The sequence below is a fragment of the Ictalurus punctatus genome, chromosome 2, assembly GCF_001660625.3.
Source record: "Ictalurus punctatus breed USDA103 chromosome 2, Coco_2.0, whole genome shotgun sequence".
Classification (NCBI taxonomy): Eukaryota; Metazoa; Chordata; class Actinopteri; order Siluriformes; family Ictaluridae; genus Ictalurus; species Ictalurus punctatus.
Window position 1 is genome coordinate 12,215,192 of NC_030417.2, and position 27,157 is coordinate 12,242,348.

The 27,157-nt window shown below is 37.6% G+C and overlaps 1 protein-coding gene across 9 annotated transcripts in view; it reads right to left on the reverse strand.

Annotated features, from left to right (window-relative positions):
* caskin1 (CASK interacting protein 1) overlaps nucleotides 1–27,157 on the reverse strand; it is a 152,743-nt gene that overhangs the window by 23,940 nt on the left and 101,646 nt on the right. For 7 of the 9 annotated variants that reach the window (XR_001815389.3, XM_053687859.1, XM_017492281.3 and 4 more), the window contains 7 exons: nucleotides 21,671–21,766; nucleotides 21,334–21,464; nucleotides 21,079–21,187; nucleotides 20,606–20,714; nucleotides 15,573–15,667; nucleotides 10,446–10,572; nucleotides 4,066–4,242 (listed from right to left, as the gene is read on the reverse strand). Coding sequence is in view for 8 of the 9 variants with exons in the window: in XM_053687859.1 (XP_053543834.1) it covers nucleotides 4,066–4,242; nucleotides 10,446–10,572; nucleotides 15,573–15,667; nucleotides 20,606–20,714; nucleotides 21,079–21,187; nucleotides 21,334–21,464; nucleotides 21,671–21,766 (844 nt within the window). In the remaining variant the exon portion in view is untranslated. The remainder of the gene's footprint in view (nucleotides 1–4,065; nucleotides 4,243–10,445; nucleotides 10,573–15,572; nucleotides 15,668–20,605; nucleotides 20,715–21,078; nucleotides 21,188–21,333; nucleotides 21,465–21,670; nucleotides 21,767–27,157) is intronic. The other 2 variants (XM_017492312.3, XM_017492302.3) reach the window with 1 other exon arrangement.

Sequence of the window (27,157 nt, forward strand, 5' to 3'; positions counted from 1 at the left end):
TTCCTTTCCTGGGGTCACGGCGGCTTAGTGGTTAGCACGTTTGATTCACAGCTCTGGGTTGGGGGTTCGATTCCCACCTCTTTAATTTCAGGACCCCAGGCTTTAGGGGTGTCCTCCCCCAGTCCATGTGCTGTAAATTGTAGGCTGATTTGAAATTTCCAAATTGTGATTGTGTGTTCGATTGTGCCCCATGATGTATTGGCACCCCTTCTAGGGTGTCCCCTGCCTTGTCCCCTGGGATAAGCTCCAGGCTCCAAGGGCCCCAGTGTAGGATAAGCGGTACAAAGATAATGAAAGGCCAAATCAGCGATCCTTGTTATGGATTAAGAAGTCAAGAAGGCATCTATTGAGAAGAACCTCATATATCTATCTAAATTTGGCCCATGCCATTCCTGAACAGATGGGGAAGATCTAATATATTACTGTTTCCACATTGTCCTGTGTATTTTTGTCTATTTTACATTCGTCACTTTATATAGTGCTGTCTCCATGCTACTGAATTGGCTTTAAGAAGGTCTTGTGCACTGTGATCAAGTCCACTAGAGCTTGACCCTGATAGTGTGCATAAAGCTTTTATTAACTAAGTATCCCGTGGTTAACTAGGAAATGCCAGTCAAGTTCTAAATATAAGCTACAATCCATTCAAGTTTTGGCAATTAACAACTTTTGGGGTTTCTTTTTGGCAGATCTGGCAACTCTTACAAGTAGCAAAATGTGATCACAAGTGGTCACTGAAGACGTATTCAGGACACATGAAAATACGAGGTGAGTATCCATCTTGGCTCTCTCGGATCTCCTGAGCTTGGTGTTACTACCAAGTCTGAACAGGGCCTGTCTGCTTGAAGGTAAAGCAAACCATTTCCTGATTAAAAGGAAAGAATCTCATGTCAGTGTCATAATGTCGTTGGTGTGACATCACAGAAATGAGTCTAAAAATGTATACATTTTCTACCCCTCAAAAGAAGGATCCCAAATGAGCAAAGGAACAAGTTCAACATTATGATGCTATAAGTCTGGACACTATTTTTTACTACTAATTAATTACCTTACAACAGATGGCTGACATATTAAAGGAAAAACCAACGTAAAGTGCCTTAGTAAGGTGTTGGGCCACCACAATCCTCCAGAACAGCTTCAGTAAGTCCAGAGACATAAGTCTCTGGAATTGTAATGGAGGATTAAACACCATTCTTCCAAAAGATATTCCCACAATTGGTTTTTGATGCGTGTACTGTATGATTGACATCGTTTACATCATCCTCAACAAACCATTCCGTGAGCCCTCACGAATGGAGGCGGGATCAGTCTGGAAGAGATCCGTCCCATTAGGAGAGAATGTTCCATTATAGGATAAAGGTGGTAAGTGGACTCTAAGGGGACACGTGGACTCAAACCATGCTGGCAAAATAGCAGGGCATAACAGAGCCACTGCCTTTTTTTTTACCTTTAATTTGTCACCATGATATACGTATGCTGTGTGTATTTCTAGTGTAGTTGTGTGATGTTAATCTGATGTGTGTTGTGTCTTTGCTACCATGTTGATCATAATAATCAATAATCAGTATGACTAGAAACCAACTGCCTTCCTGAGGGTATAATTAGTTTATTCTAGTCAATCAAGATGCAAACGGCAGGCCCAGCATTTAAATACTGTTTTTCATTCTGCCCACGTCAACTTCCCCTTACAACGCAAGGAAAATCTTGAATCTAATAAGACCATAATTGACCTTCCAACAAGAACAACACAGTTCACACAGACTTACACATTCAGGGCAAGATGCAGTTTGCTTTCAGCATTTGATTTTAGGCTCAATTAGGATGCATTCTGCCTATGTAATGGGCATACGGCAACACTCAAAGTCAAGATAAACACTGGAAAAAATGTGAAAGCTGTATCAAACAAGTAGAGCTCAACAGGATAACTCCACCGCTAACAAGTCTTGTCCTTCTTGTAACTAAATCGCATGCCTCAAATGTACTTCAAACAGGAAGGAAGCTGAAGAAAACCTATTTCAGACATTTGACCTTGCTGAGACCTTGACCATTTTTGGATCAATTCTAAAATATATCACAATGATAACTCCTTATAAATCCTTCAAACATTCAACCACTCGGTCTTGAGATATTGTGCTAACAATAATTTTGGACACACACATGGACGGTTGGTGGACCATCTAGTGGCGGAGGGATAAAAATGGTCAAAATATGGGAAGTGTGGCTAATTCAGTCCGTACAGGATTTCGTGAAGTTTTTGTTGTGATTGATGCGGACAAAAACGATTTTGCGGTGGCTTTTTTCCAAATCTGCGATGCGATTTGCGGAGTTTTTATCTTTGTGGAAAACTACTCGAATTGGCGAAATTGGAATTGCACGAAATTGTTTTGCATGGTCTTTCACAGTGATGTTTATTTGTAAATGAGACTTTTCAGCGGTACTCGTGTTCGACGCACGTGCATCAAAGAGGGCTTTGACTGAATGCGCGTCGTGATGACATCACATGATGTCTTGTCTCAAATCTGCGGAAAATCTGCAATAATTTAGGAAAATTGCAAGCTCCTGCGAACACTGCAGAGTTTCCTTGATTTCACATTCATTTCAAAACCCTGGAGGGACTGCTAAAGGCATATCCCATTGGATTTTACTACAAAGTAAACATTTGAGCAATTATCGCCAGTTTTTCGCCAGCTTGACAAACTGCAGTTTTTGACTTATTCAATTTAGGCGAGAGAGGGAGGGAGAGAGAGAGAGGGAGAAAGAGACAAGAGAGTCTCATATGAGAACAGGTGTTTATAGTTGCTATAACGTAAGAGAACGACTGTATTGTGGGAATAACTGCAGATTTATGGCACTGATGAATTTAGTGATGCTTTTTTCTTCTCTGTACAGCATCATATTGCCTTGGTAAACAGCCAAAGGTAAACGGCTTTCAGTGTACCAGCACAGTGAATTAGTGCAGTTCCGACAGCTCTTAATATGGCAGGCAAGGGGACAGTGGACCAAGGGGAAGTGGACGAGGATGCGATATAAACAGTACTGAAATGAGGCCCGGATGTGTTTCGAAGTAAAACAAATTTGCCTTTAATATTTGCTCCAAGGATCAGATGCAGAAGACACGACTGAGACACATGAGAACACACACACATACACACACACACACACACACAGAGCGGAGGAAGGAGTGATAGAAGGACTCGGACAAGCATAACAGAAAAGACCGTGAAAAGGCTGTGAGGACACGGCATGGACAAAATGAAACATGTCCTGCTTAAAGCAGCTAAAAGATCGAATTAAATAATAAAAGAGGAAACGTCAAAAAGCATGTTTCAGAAAACGTCAAGGAATGTCTGAAATTTGCTTCATTTTAGTAGAACAATAAGTAAAATCCATTTCTAAACATTCCTTAAAGTTTTAAGAAAGCAGTAAAGGATTATTATTATTATTATTATTACCACTGATAATAATAATAATAATAATACTAATACAGTCAGGTACAAAATCTGAGTGCACTAAACTGGAACTCATCTTTCATTGTTTTTTAAACACTACAGTATTTTCCAAGTAAAATTTCAGCTGCCTCTAAAACAGCACTTCAGCACGTCTAGTTTAGTGTTTGTCCCATTAGTGTTGCAGTAGGGTTAGCACTGTCTTGTTTTCTGAGCTGAATCACCTTGCTCCACTTCTGCTCCTAATTTCTCTGGCAGGCTTGAAAAATTTCTTGCATAGTAGTCGTTAAGTAATGATGTTAAAGCTTCAAGGAGCTTCTGCTTATGTATAATAATGTCATTTCTACTAGAGCCACAAGAGATTTTAATGCCAACTAACATCGTGTCTGTAAATTTTCTTTCATTGCTAGAGTAGACTAATGCTTAAATGACTCTGCAGTCCACGTCTCCACATCTACACGTCTTAAAACATACCATTTTGGATGTATAATAGACAGAGATGATGTGTCCAGACTTTTGGACCTGACTGTATTAATAATAATAATAATAATAATAATAATAATAATAATGATAATAATAATAATAATAATAATAATAATAGTGGAGAGTCAGTGTCCTGTACCTTTTTGGCTGATCGGCTCGGCCGAGCTGTTTTGTGAACTTTTATAGCCAAAGGAAGTGAAAAGTGGCTGATGGGATAGTGGCAGGAAATGACACGATTCTCCGTTCACCATGGCGACGGCGGGAGACACACACACACTCGCCGGCGCGATGGTGTGATACTGTTCAGTACAAATAACTAAACCAGCAAAAAAATAAAAATATGCAAAAAATTATAAATAAATTTTTAAAAAAAGAGAGAAAATCAAAGATGCAAAAAAACCCCACAATACAACCAAAATATCAGCAACACTGAACCCTTCTGCTCTGTTCAAAAATGACCTGTTACAATACGCGATCAATTACAAATATAATGTTGTAATGTTCAGTTTAGTTAAAGAGGTAAAACTATTAAAGTGTCTCATTTCTTCCGTTTTTTAAATTTTATTCCCAGCTGTGCGCACGTGCACACACACACACACACACACACACACACACACACACACACACACACACCTACTCTACACTGCGGTTATGCTCGATGTGTGACGCCAGCAGCTAAGCAAGCGACCTTCCATACATCTGGAGGATTAAAAGCTCTGTGCACTAGCGAGACGTCAGCGAGGGAACATACCTCACGAGTGCTTGTAACAGTAATCCCTTTTTTGACCACTTCCCCTAATATTGCAGTGAAGATGGCATGAGCTGAGAAGGAAGTGATAATGTATTTCTTCAGAAAATGGTCGAAACACCAAACTAGATGGCAGGTTGGTCGGAGATCCTTCCAATGAGAGAAACAGATTCCAAGCAAGTATCTATATAGCTAATTATAATCCCTAATCCTAATGCTGTGTGTTCATGGTGCCTTGTAATGATTTAATACCTCGGTACGTTCGACGTGCAAAGAAACACGGACGCCTCCACAAAAGCGTGTCTTTTGTTTGCTCTGTCACAGCACGTAAAGCTTATAAAAAGCTACTTTAACCTCATTTTTACTGTTACAGGCTTGAGTGGCTGTTAGTTCTGTTCTACTACAGTAGCTTCAAACATTCAAGCAACATGCATTCTGGACCTGAAACTGCAGTACAGCAACAACAGCGGACAGGAGCGAGGAGCTTAACAGCAAGCAAGCCGTCTATCGTTATTGATAACTCTAGTGCTGATGATTCTATCCTTCTCAAAACGGCGATCAGTGTGGTCAGTGTTATAGATTTAACCAAGTACAGTGTCTGTATATGAACTAATCTAAAGCCAATACTGCATAAACTAATTTAAAAGTAGAAAAATGGTACGTTGCACTGTTCAGTGTGAGCGGCCATGTTGATTTGACGTCACCCCGTAAACAGGGAAGGAACCGGTAGTTGAGAAGATTACCCCCAAGTTGACGAATTGAAATTTCAAGAGTTGAGTAGGCATTTTTTCGTGTTTTTTTTAAACCAGTAGGGAATGTTTGCCCCTACATTCACACTAGCAAGTGACAAAGCTTTGTAAAAAATTACGTGGTAAAGTGACAAATCCAAACGACTGGCTTGAATGATTTCTCAGATGAATCTTATAGCATGTGTGCTCCAGCGTTTCTTCAGTTCCTCACTCACAGCTTTATTTCCTAGCTACAAATAGTTCACATTTACTATTCGACGTCCAGAACTGGGGAAAACAACAACAACAATGTATAACTGTGGCTTCATCTTACCTGTCATATTTGACATGTAGATATTACAAAGAAAAATAAAGCTTGGAAGGAAGGAGCAGAGATTGTTGGTGCCTCTGGTGAATAAATGTAGCTAGTGAAGTTAGCTAGTTTTACTAATCTGCCAATGAAACTAGAATGAAATCTAGTATATAACGTAATTCAAACAACACATTTAAAGACTGATTGGTGCGTTATTTTGTCTGTGCTTAACTAGTTCTAATTTGAAGCTATTTATAGCTACTACCTTTTCTCATGGGAACCAAAAGCAAAAAACCCTGGACAGTGCACACTCACAAACTGATGAGCGACTTGTCACTTGTGAGTGTGAAGGTCGGGTAACCACTAAAACTAAATTTCCCCAATCACAACTCAAAACCGAACCCCTAACACTTAACACTAAACCAGGCATATTGAACTGCAATGTAAAGTGGTGCTTGAAAGTTTGTGAACCCTTTAGAATTTTCTAAATATCTGCATAAATATGACCTAAAACATCATGAGATTTTCACACGAGTCCTAAAAGTAAATAAATAAAGTAGACAAAAATATTATACTTGGTCATTTATTTATTAAGGAGAATGATCCAAAATTACATATATTAAGTATGTGAACCTCTAGGATTAGCAGTTAATCTGAAGGTGAAATCAATGGGATGACAATCAGGTGTGAGTGAGTGTCCTGTTTTATTTAAAGAACAGGGATCTATCAAAGTCTGATCTTCACAACATGTTTCGGAAGTGTATCATGGCACAGACAACGGAGCTTTCAGAGGACCTCTGAAAAAGAGTTGTTGATGCTCATCAGGCTGGAAAAGGTTACAAAACCTTCTCTAAAGAGTTGGACTCGACCAATGCACAGTCAAACAGACTGTACAAATGGAGGAAATTCAAGATCATTGTTACCCTCCCCAGGAGTGTTCTACCAGCAAATATCTCTCCAAGAGCAAGACGTGTAATAGTCTGCTAGGTCACAAAGGAGCCAGGGTAACTTAGCAACTTAGCTAATGTCCACCTTCAAGAGAACACTGAACAACAATGGTGTGCATGGCAGGGTTGCAAGGAGAAAGCCACTGCTCTCCAAAAAAAACAATGCTGTCAATCTGCAGTTTGCTAAACTTCACATGGACAAGCCAGAAGGCTATTGGGAAAATGTTTTGTGGACAGATGAGATCAAACTAAAATTTTTGGTTTAAATGAGAAGTGTTATGTTTGGAGAAAGGAAAACACTGCATTCCAGCATAAGAACCTTATCCCATCTGTGAAACATGGTGGTGGTAGTATTGTGGTTTGGGCCTGTCTTGCTTCATCTGGGCCAGGACCACTTGCCATTGATGGAACAATGAATTCTGAATTCTAAAGGAAAATGTCAGGACATCTGTTCATGAACCGAATCTCATGAGAAAGTGGGTCATGCAGCAATACAATGAAACTAAAAACATACTAGTCGTTCTATCAAAGAATGGGTAAAGAAGAATAAAGTTAATCTTTTGGAGTCCTGTACTTAATCCAGTGGACATGTTGTGGAAGGACCTGAAGCAAGCAGTTCATGTGAAGAAACCCACCAACATCCCAGAGTTGAAGCTGTTCTGTACTGAGGAACGGGATAAAATTCCGGAAATGCTTAGTTACAATTATTGCTACACAAGCGGGTCACACCAAATACAAAGGTTCACATACTTTTTCCATTCACAGCTATGGAATATTGGATCATTTTCCTCAATAAGTAAATGACCAAGTATAATATTTTTTATCTCATTTGTTTAACTGGGATCTCTTTAACTACTTGAATGACTTGTGTGAAAATCTGATGACGTTTTAGGTCATATTTATGCAGATATATAGAAAATTCTACTTTACACAAACTTTCAAACACCACTATACTCGACTTATAAAGGTTACAAAATAGGCTATACAATTTAATAATGAAACGTCACTCATCACTCCTAAGTACAGAACAGAAGGGTTAAAAACAGCAAATCATAAAAGGAGATAAAGAATAATTTTAAACTAGTAAATGTTTGTGAACCTTTGGACAGATTAAATAAGCACACCCACTACACATATAATGCATCACATACATACATATATGTATAGACATACTGGAAATGAGAATGCAAAATATTATAAATATAACACATATGTACAGACATAAATATTGATGTAATAAATGAATAAGTAAATGTATGTGATCTTGGTAATGGTATCTTGGTAACACAGGGCCGGTGCACACCATCCTGTCACTCTCCGAAAAAGAAACCCATTGTAATTATAAAAACTGTATATGGGGAACGAAATTTCTGGAACCAAGATGGCTGAAAAGTAGACGTTGCACCGGCACTGTTTAAACAATAAGTATTAACTTAGACAAAGGTTATTACAAAGTTTCTGTTAGTGTTTGATGGCAGATGAAATAAACACAGTTGATTGTGGTGCACACAGACCGTCAGATCTGATGGTATGGCATTGAAGCATGAATCACACCGAACATGGAAAGAACAGATGATACACTGCTGAGACTTTACAACAATATTACTGCAGATTCATGACATTAACTGGAAGCACAACCGGAATCAGAATTATAATCCAAACTAGAAACGGAGCCGGAACCTGTCTAAGAAATCAGAACCACAATTAGAACAAGGATCAGTACCAGATACAAATACACCAGCAAAAGAACCTGAACCACAACCAAAAAGAGATTAATAAATAAAACAAAAACTGTATCCATATGTCACTGCAATAAATACAGAACCAGATCCATAAGCAGAACCAGAACAAGAAGAAACCAGATGCAGAACCCAAAAAAACAACAACAATATAACTGGGATGAGAACTAGCATCAGAATAAGAACATGGAACAGAGCAGAACAAGAAACTTATAACTAAACGGATCAACCAGAATTAAACTAAATACAGAAACAAATCCAAGAGAAAATCAAGACCAAAACTAGAATCCAAACTGAGAAGAGAACAAAGACCAGCATCAAAACTAGAGCAAGACTCAGAACCAGAAGGAGGGGCAAGAACTAGAACTAAAACAATAAGATAACCAAGAACTAGAAGCAGAAGAACCAAAAACAAAAAACAGAAGCAGAAACGCTCTATGTTAGTGAAAAGGGTTCTGCATAGGAAAAGTAGTGAATAAGGGTTAAACAGGAACAGATTCAACAGCAGTACATAATCAAAGAACATTTAATTGAAACCGTTTCTATTCTGTCTGGAATTCAAACAGCATGTTGTTGAAGAACAGTTGATAGACATCTCCAATGATAAACAATGAAATCTGCAACACAGCTGTTCAGCAGACAGCTGGATTCCACCACTGCTTACTGTAAGCTGACATCTGCATGTGTTCTTCTGTTTGTTCCTCTGTGGCTATTCTTCTGCAGTTGTATTTCTACAGCTCTTCTTCAGTGGTTGTTCTTTTATGTCTGTTCTTCTGCGCTTGTTGTTCTTACACTGTCCTTGTTCTGCAGTTGTTTTTCCATACTTGTTCTTCTGTGATAGTTCTACTGCAGTTGTTCTGCAGCTGTTCCTCTGTGGTTGTTTTGCAGTTGTTCCACTGTGGTTGTTCTAAAGCCGCTGTTCTACTGTGGTTGTTCTTCTGCAGTTGGTCATCTGCAGTTGTTCTTTTGCAGTTGGTCACCTGCGGTAGTTCTTCTGCAGCTGCTCTTTTTTCAGTTGTCTTTCTGTGGCAACTTTTATGTGTCTCGTCCCCATAGTTGGTTTTTTTGCAGCTGTTCTTCTGTGACAGTACTTCTGCAACTGTCCTTCAGCCCTTGTTCTTCTGTAGCTGTTCTTGTTTTTTGTGTGGTACCAGCCCTCATTGTATATAGTTTACATGTATGTTTTTGTCCAAAAAAGATCCCTATACCACTCAATTTTCACCTCTCCAAATCCTCCTATCAATTTATAGACCACATTACATGGCGCAAAAAACACACAATGTTGCATCTCCGTCTAGTGAGAAAACACTAGGAAAACAACTAAAGCTGCTCTTCTGTATCTGTTCTTCTGCAGCTGTTCTTTCATGGTTCTTTTTCTGCAGCCGTTCTTCTGCACTTGTGCTTCTGAGGTTGTTCTTTCATGGTTGTACTTTCAAGCTTGTTCTTCTGTGGCTGTTCTTCTTCTGTTGTTCTTCTGTGGTTGTTCTTGATTATTCTGTATTACCAGACCTCTTCTTACATAGCTTCCGTTTACATTTTAACCAAACAAGATGTCTGCGCCACTTTGTTTTCCCAAAACTCTCTTTAGTCACCACTGAACCACTTAGACGGAGCAAACAGCTTCAGTAAACTGACAGTTTTTACAGGATGTTATATTGCATCTCCCCCTAGTGAAGAATACTGATGAACTGAATGGAAAACATGAAGAATTTTGCGATAAAACAACATACCGATAAATAAGCAACGTGTTGCAACCACTGTTTTCAATATTTAAATTGAGACATTAAAAAGAAACTCCAGTGTAATCAAGTGCTATTAAGAATAGCACGTTATACTTAATTAATTATATGAGTGTATAAAATAGACTTTTTTAAATTAAAGAGTAAAATAGTGCCAGCGTTTTGTTATAGAGTATGTAAGCTATTAGCATTCAAGACACGGGCCATGTAGCGTTAGTGTTGATGTGTGTGTGTGTGTGTGTGTGTGTGTGTGTGTGTGTGTCTGCAGCACTGAGCAGGTCTAAAAATTCTTTCCTCTTCCCTACCTGTAGCACCCGGCCTCTTGCTAATCACCTCCACTATGCTCGAAGGGAAATAGCCGACTCTGTCATTTCCTGTTCGGTTGTCATGGATGCAGCCTTTCCACCGTCCATCAGAGTGCTGCTCCAACACCTAGAGGACAAAAATGTAATAATAACATTAACAAAAATCGTCACATGATTCAAATAAAAAAGCAGCAGGATGTCCGAAACCATTCATATTTCTCATACTTCTTATTTTATTCATTATTCTCTTGACATTTTTGACAGCTTAACATACAGATGCCATTCAAACTACGTCTCACAGATCTTCTATGTGAGAAGTAAGGTATGTGTTTGTTCAATTAAGGTACGCGTTTGTCCTGAAATTGATTTTGCACATCTTCACAAAGGATGTCAATGATTCTAGAGTTGACTGTATTCAGTAATATTGTAACATATGCATATACACAAGATGCTAATGGTGACAAATGACATCTGCACAGCAGGCATGTGTTCATGATTACTACAAATTGACATACAGATGTGGCCTTTAAAAATGAGCATTTTTTTCACGCGGTATCACGCGATTCGTCACGTGTGATCACACGGTATACTGCAGGCATGGCTCTAAGAATTTAAATTAATTTGTTGTGCTTCACACAATAACCACCAGGTGGCGCATGGAACAACATACTGTAGCTGAACACAGTACAATGAAAATGGAATATGTGGTCGAATGGTTGGTTCGCATGAAAATATTACGTTTCTCATCAAAACTTATGATAAAGCTAATTTTAAAAAGTTTCTAATTACAAGATTATGTAAAACATAAAGTGAGTGTGATTCTTGTAGTACCGGTACAATAACTATAGTATTTAAGTCAAGGAGGTTTTATATGTGTGCTAGAATAGTGCAGCGGTAACATGCAGGTTTACTATGCCAGTGAATGGGGTTTGAGCCATGGCTCAACTAAATGCTTTTTAAATGAGCGCGGTTTTTTCACTGTAGAAAGTTCATCAAGGTAACGTTGCATGAATTCCGCATGAACACTAATTGGAAGCCCTTGCGAATTAGAAAGATTCAGGTGATGGACTATTGGCAAGTCATTGTTGTTAATTCGTATAATTCCGACAATTATTACTTTTTTTCACTATTTAGCTGTTTTTTATTTTAAGGATCTAATAAATTGCATATTTAAAATTATATTATAATAATAGAATTTTAAGTATGAATACTTATTCTTTAAGTGTGCATGCCAATATTTACGTACACATACTTAGAAATAAATACACAGGAAATCCACACAAGCCCAGGAGGAACCATGAAACACTACAGAAGTGACCACAGTTCAGCATTGAACCTGCAACCCTTGGAACATGAAGTATTAACATTACCCATTATGCCAACTTAGCACTGCACTCAGTCGTCACACCTTAGGTTTTAACCATTCCTTATATATCAATTTGAGCATGTGAATCATTTTGAAACACTTAAATCATCCAATTTATTCATCCTGGTCAGAGTCACATGAGCCAGCTAAAGTTTAACTAGCTTACGCTATGGATTAATTTATCAGTAAAAATATGTACAAATTCTAAACAACAAATATGCAAAGAGTACTTAAAATTATAGTATGCATACTTATTTGTTAAGTTCGACCACAGAATGCGTGTTAAATTAGTGCAGTGGTAACATGCAGGTTCACGATACCAGTTCGAGCCTCAGCTCAACTAGCAATTCTTTAAATAAGCAGGGTATTTTTCACTGTAGTAAGTTCATCAAGGTAACACTGAAGGAATTCCGCATGAACAACAATGACTGGAGGCCCATGCCAAATTAGAAAGATTGAGGTGATGGACTATTAGCAAGTTATTGTCATTCACTTGTACAATTATTATGTTTTTTCCCACTATTTAGCTGTCCTTTTATTTTAAGGATCTAATAAATTGCATACATAAAAGTGACATTTTTGTGATTTTTAGGTTATTCGTCATTTAGTACAGCTTCTGACCATCAAATCAAAACAGACTTGTGATTTGATGACATAATGCTTATTTATTCAGAAACAAAAGTAACTAAATACAAAAATGCTACTTTAAATTTGAACTCTGACGGCATACTTTCAGTTGATTGAGGCCCCATTTATATTTTTGATGAGCTCCAGACATATTCAAGACAACTCTATTAAATATTTTTGAATTTAATATATAAATTTGTTTTATTCACAAGTGTCATGTTTGTGATTTTTATTTGTTATGTAGAATATCTAGATCAAGCAATGTCCAGAAATAGGTGCATTTTTATAGCCTAATATTTAATTCTCCCGTTTCGCTTTTATTTAACTGTAGATCAAAAAAGAAAGGAATGCTTTGTAATATTATTTTACAATGACAGAAATCACTGCCTATTGCAAATGCAGTTTGACTTTTTCCATCTTCAGAATATTGAAAGAATCATGTTCATGCTGGAGGAAAAAATAGGTTTCTATATTGTTTGCAATTTTATAATGAGTCTTATTGAGCAACTGATAATTTCTTACTGACCTATTTCATTGTCCCGCCAGTTACAATTGTGACCAAGATTTTTTTTTTAAAAGTTAGTGAATGTACCACTAACTCTTTAAAACCTTTTTTTTTTTTTTAGAAAACGAATGCGGTATGTTTAATTGGGCAATCTAGTTAGTAAATTGCATATGCTGTAGCTTCTATAGCTTTGGATTCACATGCAAATGTAATCTTATCTTTTGGGTCGTCAAATTGAAGGGGAGGAGCAGAAGCATAAAATTTGGAGAGTCACATAAATTCTATCCAGGTCAAGTAATTTGTAGGTATTTGCAGTCTATGACATCACAATGGAGGCAAAAGCATTTTACTCAAAGAGAAGTGCTGCGGAGAGGTGATAATAGTTGAGGGGAAGGGGAGATCCACGTGTCAATAAGTAACTGGTGAAAAAGTTGCAGGATTCATCCTCTTCAAAAACACAAAGAATTTCTTTGCTGCTGAACCCAATCCTATGGAAGCCCTAAGTGGCCACGTATTATTATTATTTTCTTTGCATTTATCCTTTTATTTACAATTTTCACATCTTTTATATGATATAAATGATGCTGACAGTTTTTGAGTCTTCCTCATTTTTTTTTTTAGCTGGAAACCCCCACAGATACCTTTTCTTTCAGCAGAGGGGAAAGTTTGAAATTATGGCCCTGTGCCATGCATGGGGTTTATGCATGTAAAAAAATAGGTTGGTGGTGCTGCCATCCTTATGCAGGTCTGCAAATATGATCATTAACAGCTCAGTAGTTAAGATGTTGAACTAGTGATCGGAAGGTTGTGAGTTCCAATCCCAGCACTGCCACTAATGGACCTTTGAGCCCTTAAACCTCAAATGCTCAGTTGTATAAGTTAGAGAAATGTAAGTCAGTCTAGATAAGGGTGTCTGTGAAATGCAGTAAATGTAAATAGAGTTCCAGGATCTTTCTGTCAGTCTCTTGTTTTTGTAAACAAGTGGGCCATTTGCACCTGTGCATGGGATTTGGTGTGGATCATTCCTGCTATTGTTTTGGCCAAGACGCTTTCACACCTCCAACATGTAGGTCGGTTGGTCAGGGAGAGGTGAACTCGCATAGGGCAGCTGTTCATTGAGGATAAAGACGTGGTGGAAAGTAAAAGTTATAGTTTTAATAATTGAGTAAGAGTAATAAAGTATACGATGAGAAGACTACTTAAGTTACTAGTTACTTTGGATCTGATTAAAATCAAGGGAAAATCTTGAATTTCAGACTACATGGAGAACTCTGTGTGTGTGTATGTTTGTGTGTGTGTGTGTATGTGTGTGGGTGTGTTGACACGCTCGCTTCTTCCCCCTCTCCAGGACGCTAAAAACGTGAGCGGTTGTTGTTTCAGACCACTGCAGCACATCGCGAGGCTCATGACCTCATTGTACATCATTTAAACTAATTATTAAAACAACATATATTCATTCATATTTAACAGTAACAGAGGAACGGCACCGAAAGTAGTGAAGTAACAGTACATTTCTGTGATTAAAAATGAACTTCAGTAAGAGTATAAGTATGGCCAGTTAACTATTAAAAGTAATTTTTTTCAATAAGTTACTGAAGTAAATGTAATGAAGTAAATGTAGCACGTTACTCCCCACCTCTGGGTATCCGTGATAGTCAGGATGTGTAAATCACAACACGTTTGATAAATGCCGCCATATGTGTAAATTAATACATAAACTGTTTGAATATTTGGTTTAATTTTGATCGATTCACACAGTACGGTACAATATACCGATATTATACCGTGATATTCAATCACGTGGAACCGATGAGCTTTTTTTTCAATGTGTGGACTTCTGTGTTCAGTTTAAACCAGTTCTTAAATAACTTTTAATCTAAGAAAAAAGCAAAAGTTTCCATTGGATATAAAAGAGAAGATGGAATTCATTTAGCGTTCATTACCTTGAGGAACTTTCTACAGTGAAAAAACACCGCTCATTTAAAAAAAATTAAATTGAGCTAAGACTCAAACCCCAGTCTCTGGCATACTAAACCTGCATGTTACCACTGTGCTACACATAATCAAATTTTGTTTACCGTATGTGTTGATGAGAAACGTAATATTTTGATGTAAACTACATGTTATTTTTTGTCTTAAATCCCACCGACCACACATTCCATTGTTTTCAGGCTCGAGAATGTTTAATATGCTCTGCTGCTTGTTGCGGAACGGTTCTGAGAGAGGTTCACAGATCCGCAAGCCAAGCACCAGTCCTGGTCCTGTATGTCCTGTGCTCGCAGCACGCGCGTGATTCTGCATCATTCCGCATGAAATCGTAGGATCCCTTTTCCTTTGATGCGCATTTTTAATGCAACAAAGCAGGAGCAACAGTGCCCTCTCTAATTTGATCTTAAAAAGACACTACACACTAGAGTTATTAGTCAACCCAGTCTCACAGGAAAAGAATGTTCATGTGCAACTTATGTATCTGGTGCCGACAATGAATAAAAAACATCTCCAAAAACATCTGTTCATCTATCTGCCTGACCCTCCGTGTTTTTTCTAGTTTCTTCTAAAAACGTGTTATAGACAGAAAGACAGACAGATCCTGTAGATACACAAATAGATAAATAGTAATCGGTCTTACCGTGATGACGTCTCCTGCTTTAATGTTGAGGCTCGTCAGGTCGTAGTTGTTGCAGTAATCCTTAAGAGCCCTGACCTGCAGAGCCGCAGATGCATCTACACACACACACACACACACACACTCACAGTAAAACAGTTCCTCCTTACAGTAAAAGGTAAAAAAAGTGTTCCTGTCCACAGACTGAAAGTGTGCTGAGTCGAAATCATGAAAGAAGCCTAAAGCAAATCTTCTAATAATAATTATAATATTATCATACTGACAACGAGTAACCAAATCAAGACACCGCAGCAATTAACACTAGGATAGGAGCATCCATGGGTTCATGTCTGAATGAATATGGTGCCATTGTAACAATATAAAGGAATAATTAATTAATGAATATATAGCAATAAAATCAGCTCCAGAATTATTGTGCCCCTTGATTAAGATGTTTTTGAAATCTAACCAGTAATTATGGTAAATTAATTCTAAGAAAAAAAAAACATTAATACATACATATATATATATATATATATATATATATATATATATATATATATATATATATATATAATTTATGCCACACACATTATTGGCACTCCTTGCATTTACTTCTCACTACAGAATCACTTCAGATTAGAGGTTGACTGATTATCGGCAAAAATTCAAACCGGTAGTTTTTCCCGGTTGCGTCCATTGTGGGATCGGCCGAGACGAGTTCGCTGTCATTATACAAGACGAGAGCGGCCTCTAGAGTCGAAATAAAAACTATCACTGACAAATTTTGCCATGCTATTTGAAGTTTTTTTTCTTCTTTCTCTTCATTTTGGAGGTCTCTATTTTCATTTGTTATTTGGAGTGTTACTTTTTGCTTCAGTGTGGCTTAGGGCTGCACGATTATGGCTAAAATGATAATCGCGATTATTTTGATCAATATTGAGATCTTGATTATTTATCACGATTATTCCTTAATTTTAGGGACAACATTTTTATTGCACTTTCACATTTAAATAAACAGACAGCTGCTTTCACCTCCATGTTGTGCTACATTCCTGCTAATGTACAAATCACTGCATCAAATTAGACTGATCCTTAAAGAGCATCATCTCATAGAAGCAAATTATAAATAAAGTTGTACCCAAAATATAGGATAAGTCAAAATAAAAATGCCATCAACCAAATGTAACAATATGCAACCAAATGAAAACAATTCAGTCATATGCAGAAAAGGCAATAACTGTGTTTACAGGAGAGACGCAGCCAAATCACCCAATAGAGAGGTGCAGGGACGACGTCATTTTGTACCAGAAGCTGTAAGTTAGCATCACACTGGTTCCCTCAACAAAAAACAGGATTTCCCCATAGGCTTTTGGATTATTAGAAAAAATAATATCTGTGATCAAAAGTTTACAATACTAACATGTTTTGTCCATCAAGATAATTTTCACAAATCAACACAACGTTTATGAAGTTTGAAGCCTCAATACAATCCCCAGAAATAAAACCTAACGTACGCTATAAACAAATTACACCATGGTCGCTCGACTTCAACATCACCATCACCAAGCTTCCGACAACTTCACCAAACTTGATTTAAAACATTTTCCATAATAAGGATTTACTCTTTTGGGGGGGAATTGTGCACAGCACACCTGAACCAGTTTCAGGGTGCTACGGTAACAATTTCTTTACAATTACAAAATTACAAAAATTTAGGAGCACAGTCAAAAAATTGGAGCATGATTGAAGTTTAGTTTTTTTGTTTTTGTTTTTTATAGAGATGGTAACGTTAATGTGCCACAATATAACACACAAGTAGGCATGAGAAAACTTGAGCTTATGACAGAATTAGTGAGCCATTCATTTACCTTCTGATAAACTAAATTTAATATTTTCAGTTAATTTTACAGACCATATGCCAAAAAAACATCAGTTAACCTGTTCCTCCTTGTAAACAAATACAATAAACATCAATGTTCAGTCTTTGAAGTCTGCTGCTCTTAAATATATTTAAAGCTACACTATTAGACATTTTCCACTGTCATGGTTCTGGGTTGGAGTCAGTTCTCGAACCGCTCTGTGTATATTGTGTATATATCTGAATAATCTCATATAGGATGTGATTGGGTGAGTTCATTTACCTGTCAGATGCAAAGCGCTTTAGTTTAATGGAGTTCATTAGGGATGCACCGATCGGTATTTTTACAGCCGATACCGATCCAGATACCAATCTTTTTTTTTTAAGCTTTAATCAGGCGGTCCATCATAAACAGATAAATGTAAGCTCTCTGCTCATGGTCACTGTTAATTGAGTTAAAATAATAGTAATGAGAAATACTGTTGGTTAATTGATAAATAAACAAACATAAAATATTTATTTTTAAATATCTTAAACAATAGAGAGTCCGAATTAAAAGTAGTCTAACACATGATCCATAAAAGCATGATCCATATTACGAAAAAGGCTAATAGCTTTCTAAGGAAATAGCGAACTAACTTAATGTCAAATTGATATTGAAGGCAACCCATAGTAATTAAACATTATTTAATTTCTCATTTTATTTATATTTTATGAAGTTATTATAATATCTATTTTTTATACTAAATTATTTATTTATAACTAAGAACATTTTCTGTCTTTACATTTTATTAGTTTTCTGTTGTTTGTTTGTCAGTTGTTCCTTTTAGATGGGTTTCCCCAGTACAGTGTTGCCATGTCTGCTGATAATATTGTGTTTTTGGGGATTAAACCAAAACATGGAAACTGGTAATGACTTTTCTAGTGATATCTGGCAACCCTAAGTTTAAATGAAGTGAATACGCCATATATTAGAATTAGTGAAGAGAGCAGCAGCGTACTCCTTCTGAACAGTTGCTACTCTTAATTATGATTGGTGAGGAATTTTTTAATAAAGAAGTTTGAATTAAACCCACCTTGTAGCATTAAAATTATTATTAATGTACTCTGCCCGAAGCCGCCGTCTCTACAGGAACAGGTACAAGATCAGGTCATTTTGCGGGATCAATAAAAGATGGCGGTTTGTGAGATCAAGAAGTTGAAGCAGATGATGTACAGTGTTACTCTTATCATAATGGCTTCTCCGCAGTATTTCCACACTTGTTCGGTTGACTGAGGAGATGAAAAGCAGTGTGAAAGTGTGAAAGTAACTGCGCGGTGTAGATGCATTTTGGACTTCCTGCAGTTTTTATTCCGATTGTAATGTACAACTACGTACAGGTCACTCGTACCCCGAATAAATATTTATTCACAGTCGCACAAAGTACTTCAGTCGCAAATGCGAGTGAAATGGTCGCACTGTAGAGCCCTGAGTTTATCTGCAAAGTTTTTTCTTGTTCGGCGTGATGGCGTTTAATGTCTCTGACAAACTCTGTAGTGCCATTTAGCATCATGTTAATGTCATTATTTCTCCTCGCGCAAAGCGCTGGAGCTCGAAGCGAAGCTGGCAGCTCGAGGGCTAAAATGCTAACCCTGTTTCCGGGTTTTGGCACTACAAAATGACATCACCCCCGCGCCACTCTATGGCGATTGGCTGTAAGTGTAGGAAGCACTTGATTTGATCTGCAGCAGAGTTTTCTATTAGCGGAGGACGGACTTTAAACGTCAATATCGCAGTCGATCATGTTAATTTAATTGTGGGCAGTCAAAATCGTAATGGAGATCGATATCCGATTAATTGTGCAGCCCTAGTGCGGATGTATATATTTTATATACTTTAATATGTAATATTTATTTCATTTTAAAAACGATAGTACATTTTCACGGTACGGTCAGTACTATTTAATTTAGTAATGAAGTTCAGCAATATTTTACTTTGAGTGTTATATTTTCATTCAGTATCGATTTTAAAAACTATCAGTTGATTAATCTGTAATCGGCAGGTGTTGCCAAACTTAGGTATCGGTATCGGTAAAAATCCACTACCGGTCGACCTCTATTCCAGAATCTCCAGGGTTTAAGAAGTTCAACACACTTTTGCCTCATTTCTTATGTGTATTCTCTGATTTTCTCCATGCTGATGAATATGGTCCTCATTGTTACGTCATATTTAGCTGCTTATAAGTTTATTACTGTTTCAAAACCATAATGCTCTACTTGGTTCATGCCAAGTTTCCTCCAAATACCAAATATGGTAAACAGAAAAGCTATAATCCATTTGTTCAAACACACACACACACAAATAAAAAAACACTAAACATATGGTTCTGTCATCTGCCCTTTTGTGTAATATGTACATTGATTGGACAGTATGTGCTCAGTCTATTATACAAACTTTTAGTTTCTCCTCCAAATGCACTGTAGAAAAAAAAAGGATGAAAGAGTAACCAAAATAATCCGCCTCGTTCACGTCGATTACATCTGTGACTAAGTCTGTAATACACTTGGTTCCACAATAATCTGCTTTAATCCCTTGTTTACAGCAAATATTCTGATGTGGATGCCAAAAATAAAACCACATACTGAGTTTTTATTACTTTTGCTTTGAAAGACAGGGAAGCCCACTGATACTGGCCAAACCTGGGTGCTAATAATTGAGCACCCCAATATTGGGTTCCTGTCAGCCACCATGCTCACCATGGTTGTAAAGACTCTTTTAAAGTTACAGTAGACTTCCTATCAGCTTGAAACTGTCTGGCCATTCACTTCTGACCTTTCTCACCAACTCAAATAGTAGCCTGTCTGGCACCAACCACCATGCCAGGTTCAAAGTCACTGAGATCACATCTTTACTATTCTGATGTTTGATGCGAACAATAAATAATAATTTAAAAAAATACATTTACTTTAGATTTCCTTCAGTGTGAAATTTAATGAACTAACAACAAAGACATTTTATTACGTTATCATAATTTTTTATCATCTTTACCAAGGGTGCCGAAAATTCTGTAGATGACTGTAGATGTGAGCTCATAGCATATAACATATATATGTATGTATGTATGTGTGTGTGTGTGTATATATATATATATATATATATATATATATATATATATATATATATATATATAAATTTTATTGCTTCCTTCGTCTGTACCTCGTAGCATCTGTTTGATCTCTCGGCTAGCTTGAGTGGCAGTAAACTGGTAGACGATGTCCAGCGCCGTCTGGCTGTATGTGTTCCTCACCGTTGCATTAATGCCACTCTGCAGCAACAATAAAAAAGATTTTTTTAAAAATTTCCTCCTTCAGTTGCAGAAGGACTAATCTATGTTACAGTACTGAGCTATCTATCGAGGTTATACTTATCTATGTAACAGTTAGCTGCTGCTAAATAAATAGTAGCTAGCTATCTATTTAGCTATTTGGAACAACTAGCCATAATTAATCCTTTATTTTTATGGAGTTATCTGTGGAAAGGTTTTATGTCATTGCTGTAAAAGTAATAAAAAGTCACTGCCATTAGCACATGTCTGTGTTTTCTCCACATGTCATTAACTAACTTATCTAGCTAGTTAGTTGTCTCTGGAAAACTGAACAGCAGAGCACTCTTGTTGCAGTGACACTCACATCCAGCAGGAGGCGCACCACATCGGTTTTCCCACACAGAGCCGCTTCATGCAGAGCAGTGCCCGCTTTAGTCTGCCTGTTAATGTCAATGCCAGCCTGGATCAATAACCTACAGGCGGAAACAGAGGGAGAGAGAGAGAGAGAGAGAGCGAGAGAGAGAGAGAGACAGAGAAAGTGAAAGAAAAAAACAGAGAAGCTGATTACAAGGCAATTTCCGTATGGGATCAATAAAGTACATATCTGTCTGTCTCTGACCTAATGATGTCGATGTGTCCATTTTTGGCGGCAAGGTGGAGTGGACTGGTGCCGTTCGGATCAGTCGAGTCTCCTGGTTTGGGCTCCAGAAGAGCAGCGCACATATTACTGCTCAGGAGGAGCTGAACCACCTACACACACACACACACAAACATTTTAGTGTTTATATTAAGGCTTGGCATGCAGCAGTAAATCTGGACAGTAAATGCTTAAATGTACTTTACCAAATTTGAAAACAATTGAATTGTTTAACTTAAGACGACGCCCGTTATTTTGACACATGCTTAGTAGGTGTTAAGCTAAATGCTAAATGTGCAGCATGTTTAGTGCAACTCACTCCGACTCGTCCAAATTCACACGCAAGGTCCAGCGGCGTTTTCCCTGCGTTGTCCATTATGCACGGGTTTGACTGGTGCTGAAGCAACATTTCAGACTGAAAAAAACAAGAACACATTTACAGACTACATACACAGATTACACACACCACACAAATGTTAAGCCGGCTTTACACTGCACGGCCTTTGAATGCATAATGTGAGGTGCTCACAGGCGGCCAATTTAGTTCTGGCAGTGTCCGAAAATTTTGCAAGTGTGAACTCTGCTACGACACCCATCTAAAAATTTACCAAAAGGAGGACGGCATATGATTACACAAACCTCAAAGATCAGTAAGGTGGTGCATTCTGTCTCCTAGAGATGAACATAGGTTGGTGTGAAAAGTGCAAATCAATCCCAGAACAACAAAGGTCCTCGTGAAGGTGCTGGAGGAAACAGCTAGACAAGTATCTATATCCACAGTAAAACGAGTCCTATATCGACATAACCTGAAAGGCTGCTCAGCAAGGAAGAAGCCACTGAACTGCTATAAAAAAGCCAGACTACAGTTTGCAAGTGCGCATAGGGACAAAAATCTTGGAAAACTGTCCCCTGGTCTGATTAAACAAAAATTGAACTGTTTGCCCATAACGACCATTGTTATATTTGGGGGAAAAAAGGTGAGGCTTGCAAGCCGAAGAACACCATGCCAACAGTGAAACATGAGGGTGGCGGCATCAAGCTGTGGGGGTGCTTTGCTGCAGGAGGGGCTGGTGCACTTCACAAAACCGATGGCATAATGAGGAAGGAAAATTAAGTGGGTATATTGAAGCAACATGTCAAGACATCAGCAAGGAAGGTCGCAAATGGGTCTTCCAAAAGGGCAATGACCCAAAGCATACCTCCGAAATTGTGGCAAAATAGCTTAAGGACAACAAAGTCAAGGTCTGACCTCGAGCAAGGAGGCCTACAAACCTGACTCAGTTACACCAGTTCTGTCTGCATGAATGGGCCATAATTCCAGCAACTTAATGTGAGAAGCTTGTGTTAGGATACGCAGAATGTTTGACCCAAGTTAAACAAGTTAAAGACAATGCTACTAAATTCTAACAAAGTGTATGTAAACTTCTGACCCATTGGGAATGTGATGAAAGAAATAAAAGCTGAAATAAATCATTATCTCTACTATTATTCTGACTTTTCACATTCTTAAAATAAAGTATCCTTTCAAATCCTTACTGACCTAAGACAGGGAATGTTTTCTACGATTAAAATGTCAGGAATTGTGAAAAACCGAGTTTAAACGAATTTGGCTAAGATGTATGTAACACACATTACAGACTTGTCACACCTAACTTTCCATACATATTACACTTACATTACCGACATGTTAAACACACAGCACAAAGCTCCATACACATATATAGTTGAGGACAAAAGTGTATATACACCTAGGTTAAAGACATTCTGTCACGATTCCAAGGTGGAGACGGATGCAAGTTCAGAATTTCTTTAATTTATAGCACAACCAAACACAAAACAAGAACTGTGAATCAGCAGCAAAACACTAAGGCTAAGAATAAACATAAACCAAAGATCAAAACACAGCAACAGGGACAATGGCAAAGAAAGACAAATGTAAGACAAAGAATGCAGTGCAAACTGTGGCTATATACAAGAGTCCTTGTTAACAGGAACGTGATTCATGTGCAGGGGGTCATGTAACTGTGATGCAGTGGCTGCTGGGAACTGTAGTTCAGAGTTCCTTCTCTGATTACATGACACATTCGAAGTGCATTTTTCACAACTCCACACATTTACTGTACTCTACATTTCCTGTGGCAAGTCAATTTGTCAAATGTTTACATAGACTTTGTTAGTATTTGATGAAATTGTCTTTTAATTGCTTGAATTTGAATCCAACACTTGGGGTAGCCTTCCATTAGCTTCTTACGACAATTTGCTGAAATTTTTGCTCATTCTGGGCCTCCATGCTCGAACACGCTTTTTCAGTTAAGTTCACAATTTTAAAAAAAAAAGGGATTCAGGTCAGGGCCTTGTGATGGCCACTCCAATACTTTGTTCTCTTTCAGCTATTTTGTTACAACTTTGGAGGTGTGCTTAGGATCATTGTCACGTAATGGAGGCTGAGACGGAAGCAAGTGCAAGCAAGTTTAATAAAACAATACGAAGTACAAGGGATCAGGCAGAAAACAAAGTCCAAGGCAGGCTAAGGTCAAACAAACGATCAATGAAACAGGCAAAACAAGGCAGAACACAGAATCGAGGTCAACAGGGTAAAGAAAGTCCATAAACTGAAAAGCAACCACGAGATAAGGCTTGGAAATACGACAGAGACGTAATACTTCGCAAAATCATAGTGTTCAAAAAGTCTCTTTTATAGTGTGGCTGTGAGTGCTGTGAATGGGATGCAGGTGTGAATGATTAGAATGAGTGTGAGTGTTCTGTGTGTGAGTGTTCTGGGAATTGCAGTCCATGGCAGCCATGTTTGTAGGCCGCCGTGCAGTATGGGAAATGTAGTCACTGGTTTGCTGTGATATGACAATCATTGTCCTGCTGAAAGACCCAGTTGTGACTGAGTTGTAATTTTCTGGCCGTTGTCTTGAGGTGTTGCTTCAACATTTCTAGATAATCCTTTTACCTCACGATGCCATCTATTTTTTTGAATTGCACTCGTCCCCTTTCCAGCAAAACACCCCCACAACATGATGCTGCCACCCCCATGCTTCACTTGGCATGGTGTTCTTTGGCTTAAAAGTCTCACCCTTTTTTCTCTATACATAGTGTTGATAAACAGTTAAATTTTTGTTTCATCTGACCAGAGATCACGCCTCCAAACTGCTGTTGATCACCTGCAAAATTGCAGTCTGGCTTTTTTATGCTGGTCTTGAGGTAGGAGCTTCTTCCTTGCATGACAGACTTTCAGGCCATATCAATGTAGCACTCTCTTAATGGTTGTTTAAAATACTTTGGTACCTGATGCCTCCAGCAACTTCACCAGCTCCTTTGTTGATGCCTTTGGGGTTCACTTCAATCTTTTGGACCAAAGTTCGTTCATCCCTAAGTTGTGGCTTTTTGGTTCCAAAATGTTTATATTTACATACAATTCTTTGTACAGATGCTGATGGTATCTTCAGTTGTTTGGAACTTGCTCCAGAGTTGCTTGGATTTTCCCATGGTATCAAGGGCAAAAAGCCACTGGTGCACTTCCATTAACTCCAAAGTATGACAATTAGCCAATCAGAAGCTTCTTAAAATCATTACATCAATTTCTAGAATCTTTCGTTCTGTTTAGAGACAGCCAACTTGGTGTATGTAAAAATGTGATTTTTCATACAGTGAATTAAAGCTGTAATAAATCTGTCTCTAATCGATTGTTTTAAAATGTGAAAGAAGTTGATGCCTTAACTCAGTGGTTCCCAAACTTTTCCAGGGCAAGGCCCCCCAAATGGCATTAACATTTGACTGACATCTTTTGCAAGATGTCTTTAAAACACATAAAAATACAGACTTCTGAATATATCCCACTTTTTTTTATTAATAATTACATGTTACATCTTTACATTACATTACATTAGGAATTGATTGTGTGTGTGTGTGGTTGTCTGAGAGTGAGAATTTATTGTTCACACCAAATTGTTGAGACCCCCCCGGGTGCCCCCTGACGGTCCCCACTTTGAAAACCACTGCCTTAACTGACTTGCGAAAAGTTCTGTGATCTTCTAGTTTTGATCCACTCTGATATCGACTCCACTAGGACAGTAGGAAAGGTGCTATAAAATATTACTACTCCTAATAAGAAGCCAGGCTTAAAAACTGGCAACGACAGAATTGCTTAAACTCTATAACTCAGTTATAATCAGGGTTCATACACATTTTTACCAATACATTTCCAAGACTTTTCCATGACTTTTAAGGCAAATTTTCTTGACCATGACCCTGAAATGTCTATGAATACATGTAAAATAAGAATAAAAATCCATGTCAAAATGTACCACAGCGTATCTTAACTAAAATTAAACCAAAATCAAAATAACTACAGTAAGGTCAGTGTGTATTGAAGAATGTTTACACAGCTCTACTATAGAAGCAGTCCATACGACACAAAACTCTAGTAATGCAACTTGGAGTATAGCTTTTATGGTGCACCTTTAAAGCTCATGATCACTTTCCTCTGCCATTTTATGGAATAGACCTGTAATAGAGTGGAAAAGTGGGAAATATCTTCTTTTATGTGATGAAAAGTAACAGTATTTGGGTTTGGAATGACATAACTAAATGATAGGGTAACTGTCAGGGTAACTAAATGATAACAGAATTTTCATTTTTAGGGGAACTATACCTTTAACTTTTTGAGCACAGACCTGACAAGGACATACAGGGTAGTATCAAAATACAATGGCTGCAAACACTTGCGGGTTTATTGTCAAAAAAAAAAAAGAGAATTAAATTAATAAAGAAAAATAGTTAAAGAACAAGATTTGCAAATAATCTTTTTATTTTAATAAACCACTGTCCTAACCACCACCTAAAAACATATTTGAGTCAAATCCACACGTTTTACCAAGTTCTAGTTTAAGTCTGAGGTTGATAACTCTCCCACATTTAGTTGTTCATGATGTTCATTAAATTCATTCCTAATATGCACACATTCGTTCTTAATCTTCTGCCTAATAACTGAAAACGGCTCCGTTAATGCTTCGTCTCATCACATTGACACTAACATTACATTATATGAAATCACGTAAATGTTTGCATCATTGGATATTACTGTCAGTCGTTTAATGTTTCAATCGTAAAACAGTTGGCAAATATTAAACTTTAGCTACTTAGACTACCTAACACTCTTTCACTGTTAAAACTTAAAGTGTCGCATGGCTTCTGTGAACAGTAAAGCCCCACCTTCTTTCATTTGATTGGCCACATCAGACATTTTGGCATTGATGAGCGCTGCTAGACCGCGGAAGCAAACTTTTTTTATCACCCTAACACACATAGCGGTGCATAATAAAGTGGAGCAGAGCAGCATTAAAAATATCAAATACTGGGGGGTCGGGGGGGTGTTAGACAATTTTTACATATCTGATTATTGGGGGGATGTGTCCGCTTCAGTGTCTATGGTGGTTACGGCCCTGACTCAAAGTACAAGCACCAACTGTGCCAGACTTTACCCCATATAGAGAACGTAATGTTATGTGACATGTACATTAAGTACTGTTTAACTAACATCATCAATTAAACATATATTCTATTATACAGGTATTTGTGAAGCAAATTTCCATGACTTTACCAAAACTTTCTTGGTTTATTCATTTTTGCAAATCTATTCCAGTCCTGGAAATTGCTATTTTAAATAGCAATAAGGTTTTCATGACCGTATGAACCCTGTATAATGTAAAATAATAGCACATGTCTATACATAATGTGGTAAAATGCTTTATATTGTTAATAGTTGTCCCTTTTTCTTATTTGTACAATTCGCAAAATC